At 42.6% G+C, this 6,704-nt stretch overlaps 1 protein-coding gene across 1 annotated transcript; it reads left to right on the top strand.

The window, feature by feature from the left end:
- Positions 1 to 241: 241 nt before the first annotated feature.
- Positions 242 to 4,344, top strand: rtn4rl2b (reticulon 4 receptor-like 2b). The gene is made up of 4 exons (XM_062426025.1): positions 242 to 290; positions 1,638 to 1,864; positions 1,995 to 2,228; positions 3,466 to 4,344. The coding sequence occupies exons 1-4, from the start codon at positions 242 to 244 to the stop codon at positions 4,342 to 4,344; spliced, it is 1,389 nt and encodes a 462-aa protein (XP_062282009.1).
- Positions 4,345 to 6,704: the final 2,360 nt, after the last annotated feature.

Raw genomic sequence — 6,704 nt, 5'->3', positions numbered from 1 at the left:
TTCTTGTCGCTTCCTCCGGTGACTCTCCCCCCTCCTCCCGGGCTGACGTAGAGAGGATCCTCCGCTGCCCACGGTCGTGGGCGAGGAACCGGCCGCGGGTATAAACGGCTTCTCGGGACTCCAGCACGTCACTCCCTGAAGCAGCAGCGACTCGTTCACCAGAGCTGAACATCAGCAGAGATAGCAGCAAGCAGGCACTTCCTCGCCGTGCAGGCTAACTCGCTTTCGGCTTTGGTTCGAGATGCAGACACGTTGCACCATGAGGGTCTCCAGCGCGCACAACTTTAAGAGTGAGTTTCTCTACTTGTTTTGCAAATGCATGTTTATAATCTGGTCAGCTTTAAACTTTAAAATCACAGAATTTTTCCTATGTATGTGTCAGCAACCTTGTATTTCTGTGGAAGATTGCTGATTTTATATGCTTTTTGGTACTTTTACGCACAGTCATTTGCGCTTATTTGAAATTGTTTATCACAATTTACACATTGATTAACAGCACTTGAAATCTAAATTGCTTGTCAGTTGTGTATCTTAGACATTTAGAGTAATGTAGCCAATAGAGGAGGCCAGTTTTGCGGACTATGGTAGTATTTTGTGCGTAAATGTGATCTGTTAACTAAAAGCTCATGAGCAGATCTATACTCGTCCCTTTATTTGTAAATTAGTGTGATCACGGTTATTTGTTTGACTCTCCTGCAAAGCTTACCAAAATCAAATCTCCATATCTCTTTTACGCATGGGCACGATTTTTATGTGCGCATACAAGAGAACTTTATTCTTCATCTCGCTTCAACTTTGGGGTAAATAAGACTTAGATCCTAAAAAGGTGTCTTATTCCACTTAAACGCCCCAACTCCGGTTCTGCATCAGCGTGCAGCTCAGCTAATAGTCGAACTTGTTGAGAGGTCAAGAGGTGAGCCGCTGGAAAATCTTGCGCACAGCAGATGAATGGGAACCTCATTATTATTTCATGCATGTACTTTTCCCGTGGGGGCCCCTTTTGCGAAGCCGTTATCCGAGCTGTGACAAGAAGCTGTAGAATTATTAATGAAAACCGAAACTGATCTGGGTCCAGTTACTGGTTTTACGCGTGCCTACTGCGTGGCATAACCTCTTAACGGAAACATCCTTTTGGTGTAGATAGCTTGAGAACTAGGAAACCAGGTTAATGTAATGCACAGAGACACGTGAGATTCACGTTTTCTGTCCCTTACACATCTGTATTGTAGATATGTGTTGTTTTTTCTATTCTGCACTGCTGACATCGGAGTTATGTAATGTTGCAAAAACAACCATTGATACCTGTGTAATGTGATCAGGTGGATATGAAAGGGTGAATGATTTCTGTAATGTACCCATTGAATTATATATGAGCCTCAAAATTCTGGGGACCATCAACAAGTCATGGGTGAGAGCACAGCAGTGCCAAAAAGAATCACTGACAACAACAGGCTTGACAGACAGAAAAGAAAAGCTGTCTCCAAAAGCTGAAATCAGACTCTCTTTCTTTGTCTGTCACTCTCTGACACACATAATGTGCACAAAGGACTAACAACAATGACCATTTGCTTCTGATCTGACCTTAAATTGTGGTTTTCTCATCATAATCACCTATTTTTTCCCTTTCTCTGTCTCAGGTGGTCTATCCCTGTGGCTGATTCTGTGGCTGGTGGTGGTGAAGCCGGGCGGGGTGACTCCATGCCCCAAGCTGTGTGTGTGTTACCCTACGCCCATGACGGTCAGCTGCCAGTCCCAGAACCTCACCATAGTGCCGGCCGGTGTGCCCTATGATTCACAACGTGTATTCCTGCAGAACAACCGCATCACAGAGCTTCGCGCGGACTCCTTTGGCTTCGAGACACAGGTGAGAACAGCACTAACTATGTGTGTGTGTTGCACTGTTGAATATCCTGGCAGTATTTTGAGATATTCCAAAAAAAACCCTCCTAAATGTCTCCTGCCCCATCCCATTATTTTCCCTTCATTCTGTGCAGGTGCTTTGGCTATATGGCAACAACATCACGTGGATTGAGGCCGGGGCCTTCAGTAACCTCAGGGTGCTGGAAGAGCTGGATCTGGGCGATAACCCCTCACTGCGGCACCTGGAAGGTGGAGCCTTCAGGGGTTTGGAGAAGCTGCAGAGCCTGCACATGCACCGCTGCAAGCTGGCTACTCTCCCTCATGATCTCTTCCACAAACTGTACAGTCTGCAGTTTCTCTACCTGCAGGTAAAGGCAGCATCCATACACAAAAAAAAAATACATACACAGATACATATTGGATAGTCATACATGATAAGAATGTTTGCAGAATCAGTTTATGGAAACATCAGTCACGTACATGCATGCAAATGCTTTTACTGTACATATTGTAGTTTAATTGAGATGCACATAGTACACAGTCGCAAAAATGCAAAGTTGTAAGTACAAATGAGTAAATATTAAAACACCCAGAGGATATGGAATCAAACAACACACCACTGGAAATTACACAGAATAAAATTCTCCATGCATATATAAATGAGTGTATAACACACAAAAGGGAGCATGTGCCTACACGTTTCCTCTCAACAGCAGAGAAACAAACCAAATTAAACTTAAAATTGAAATCTAGGAATGAGCTAGAGACCAACATTTTGTTTTCAGGACCTTGAAAATACTGTATATTTAACCTTTTAGCCACAGTTTCTTGCAATGCTTAGCACTATGTTTTGGTTTGATTTCCTATATTTCAAGCAGCCACTAGCTTCCATTATCAGTGCACTCTGTAAAATCAGCTTTCAGGACATTGCCTCTATTTGTCATCAGCATTTTGGCAGCTGATAGGGAGATCTCAGCTGCTGGAGTGTCCTCCAATGCACCAATTTGAGCTTGCGTCCAATCAGAAAATAAGTCTCTGCCAAGAAAATAAAAAAATAAAAAATCCCTCGCATTTTCAGTGGGTTTTCAGTCGGCAGAAGACACTTCCGACCACTGTAATGCTATTGCTCACGTGTCAGTTTATTACTCACGAGGATGCTCCTCAAGTGCACATGGATGATAACGTCACAGGAAGTGAGGGATGTATTTTTCCCTCCTACGAATGATTAAAATGTTGGACTTCACTTCAGTGATTGTTCAAAGGGAAATTATTTCACACTCATAGCCATTATACCTATAAGAATTGTTCAATGAATAAACATACGTTGTTGTAGCTGACAGTGTGTTATTGACATCTACAGTCTGATCAGATTCAAACAAAAACAGATACAAATGCAAAAGTGCTATTTTACTTTTTTGCTTTATTAGCCATAGCTCCTAATTATTTCTAACATTTGATGAATCTGGGTTGTAAATTAAAACATTTAATTTAAAGTCAAAGTAAAGTTAATCTTTTTTATTGAGGACAATTTTTGCCATCAACAGCTAATCCCAATCTTAATTTTCCCGTGTGCTTAACTCTTTTTGTATTTTGTTTTTGCTTCAGGACAATCAGCTCCACTTTCTGCAGGATGATCTGTTTTCAGATCTGGTCAACCTCACCCATCTCTTCCTGCATGGAAACCGCATCCGTGCCCTCTCCGAGAATGTCTTCAGAGGCCTGGTCAACCTGGACCGCCTCCTTCTCCATGACAACCGCATCAGGCAGGTCAACCGTCGTGCTTTCCGTGACCTGGGCCGCCTGACCATTCTTTACCTGTTCAACAACTCCCTGGCCGAGCTTCCAGGCCAGGCCATGAAAGACACCCAGGGCATCCAGTTCCTCCGCCTCAATGGTAACCCCTGGTCCTGCGGCTGCGAGGCTCTTCCCCTCTGGGAGTGGTTCCGCAAGGCCCGCATCTCCTCCTCTGAGCTCATGTGCACCTCACCATCCCAACGCCGTGGCCAGGACCTCAGATTCCTCCGGGAGATGGACTTCGCCCTCTGCCCTATGCCTGATCCCGGCTCCCTGGCTGGAAGCACCACAACCACCTTCAGCACCAAGACCCGCTGGTGGTTCTCCAAGCACAAGCCTGCCTCCTCATCCAAGGCCTCATACCAGAAGAGCACAGACACGGTGAAGGCCTTCCCCTTCTCCGCGGTCAAGCCTCAGTACCTCCCCAAAACCCACTCTGAAACCTTTTCCTCCAAATATGAACTGTCAGAGGATGAGGTGGCGCTCCCTAAGCTCGACCAAGAAGAATACTGGGCCAACTACGGTAATGAAGACGCCTCCATCCGCTGCATCGATCTGGAGTGCCCCCCAGGCTACGACAATTCAGCTTTCCCATCCTCATCCTCCTCCTTACCAACCAGTCTCTCCCTCCTACTCTACCTCCTCTCACTCTCCATAGTCACATTCTCCCTTCATTTCCTGTTTGGCTGAACTCTGCTCTCCTCCACACTCCTTTTTCTCCTCTTATTTCCCCCCCTGCTCTTTCCAATGCTAACTAAAACCTGCATCTTGATTCCTTTCAGTTACCCCCTTGAGCTGCAGGGGGGCACTACACTGACGCAGGAGACAGGCAGGGCGGCAGGGAGCTGTTTTAAAGAGAAAGATCAACTGAGTTGATGTAGAGCAGAACGTGATTTCATTGTTGAAGTAGCTGCTGCTCAGTAGTACAGGCTTCTATAAAAGCAGGGATCAGACAGACCCTGTTAGTGACAGTACAAAGGCAGAAACCTACTGCAACATTATGACATGATATAGACACAACTCACAGTACTGGTGGGGTCTTGATGTTTTTTAATATCACAGCTGTTGTGTGGCAGCAAACAACGCAGGCGTTGTGACTCATTCTCTACCGCTATTTTCTATATCAGCTGGTGCTCCACTGCTAATGCTTTCCCTCATTCATTTATTTCTAATTTATTTTCTATCATTTATACAAGTGGTGATTAATGATGTTGTAAGGCTCTAGAAGAAAGTGATGGATTAGCACCGAAGACTAGAAACAAACAGGGAACGAAAGAATTATAGGGAGAAGTGGAAAGAAAATCAATACAGTGAGAGTAGCGTGAGCTTTAGACATTCATCTGAAGACAGATAAGGATGGAGGGATTATTCAGATTCAAACTCTTGTGTGATTCTCAAGAGATGCCAGCAAACCACCGCCGCCGCCCACACTTGTACATACAACACACATCGCTGTACTTAAACCCATCGCACTCTGCTCTGTATTTTAGTCTAGCTGGATTTTTACTTTTCATTTGTATTATCACTTAGTAAGCTACAGCTTATGGTGATAAAAGAGATAGATAGGTTGGACATGAAAAGCAGAGAAATGAAATGTGGAAACTCCTTTTCATCCTTTGTGTTTTTCAGTCTCGTTACTTCCTCTCAGGCAACCTGAAAACCTGTTTTTGATTTTCTAGACAGATTGGAAACTAAGAAAAACTGTTCTTTCAGCATAAGCAGAGAAATATGCTCCAGATTCTGATTTTGCATTTGTGTGTGTGATTGAAATTAGACTGTTACAGACTATAAAAACAAAGTCCCAGGGAGACCAGTTTGATTTAGTCTCTCATTAGACTGAGTGCTTGTGTGTATGTGCCTGTGTAACCCTTAACAATATGCCCTCTGTCTGTCTGTGATCCACCAAACTGAGTCAGAACAAGCTATAAAACAAGTCCTACACAGCCCTTTGTGTTGTTTGAGGCCTTAGGTCCCAGTCTTGCACAGTTTTGCATTATATACTTTGGCCTGCTGTTAGTCTGTGTGAGTGTGTGTATTATGTGTGTATTTCACTTTTATTTGCATTGAAAGATTTTTATTTTTAAATCACCTATGCCTCAGTACACTCACACATCACTTGGACTCAAAACTGCAAGTGAATATAAATGTACTATTTTCTGTAAAAACAAAACAAAACAATAGGAAAATCCAAGGATTTTGACCATGATCGTGTACTTTATTAATGTTCATCTTTGACTTCAGTGTGTGTTTTCGGCAGAAGGGATGGGTGTTTACTCAGCAGTCTATTCAACACAATGCCAATCCATCCTGACTGTGATCAGCATTATTTATTGAGGCCATATGTTCCTTGACAATCCCACGTGTTAAATCCAACCAACCAACCATTCATTGTGAGTTTCTGCATAGGATATGAAATACTGTGACACTGTTAGATGCTGTATTTTTCAATGGAAACCTGGTAGGAAAGTGTTTCTGCTTTATTAAAAAATAAAAAACTATTTAATTAACAGAAGTGAGTGAGAGTTTCTTTGTTGCTTCACTATTTTCTTTGTTACCTATGGATGCAGGAATACAACAAAAGACCTGAAGTTAGCACATAAGCACAAACAAAATGTATACAGTTAAGAAGTCTTTAATTGATTCTGAATAACACTTTTACACAGTCATTATTTTAAATTTTCACCACAAATGCACATGTCATAGTCCTTTTAAACTCTGTAGAATAATTAGGCAGTGTTTGATGTGTACAAGTGTGTGAAGTGCAAGCTTGCGAGTTTGTTTGGTGAAGGTCACCATCAGTGGAGGAAGAGTATTCAGATTATTTGCTTAAGTAAAAGTATCAATACAACTATGTAAAACACTTCATTACAAGTAGAAATCCTGCATGAAAATCCTACTTAAGTGCATAAGTATTAGCAGCAACATGTAGTTAAAGTATTACAAGGTAGTGTTTTGGTCCTTCTGACTGATGTATTATTATATATGACATTATTAGATTATTAATACTTAAGCATCATTGTTAGAGTAGCATGTTACTGTTGTAGCTGCTG

Source organism: Scomber scombrus, chromosome 9 (genome assembly GCF_963691925.1).
Source record: "Scomber scombrus chromosome 9, fScoSco1.1, whole genome shotgun sequence".
Lineage (NCBI taxonomy): Eukaryota > Metazoa > Chordata > Actinopteri > Scombriformes > Scombridae > Scomber > Scomber scombrus.
The sequence above is the reverse complement of the archived record's forward strand: the minus strand, read 5'-3'. Positions and strand labels throughout refer to the sequence as shown.

Bases quoted from the DNA above. Each gene is read 5' to 3' on its own strand.
- rtn4rl2b (XM_062426025.1), top strand. From the start codon at position 242: ATGCAGACACGTTGCACCATGAGGGTCTCCAGCGCGCACAACTTTAAG. The intron at 291-1,637 runs GTGAGTTTCTCT...TCTCTGTCTCAG, and splicing joins CAGCGCGCACAACTTTAAGA to GTGGTCTATCCCTGTGGCTG. The intron at 1,865-1,994 runs GTGAGAACAGCA...CATTCTGTGCAG, and splicing joins CCTTTGGCTTCGAGACACAG to GTGCTTTGGCTATATGGCAA.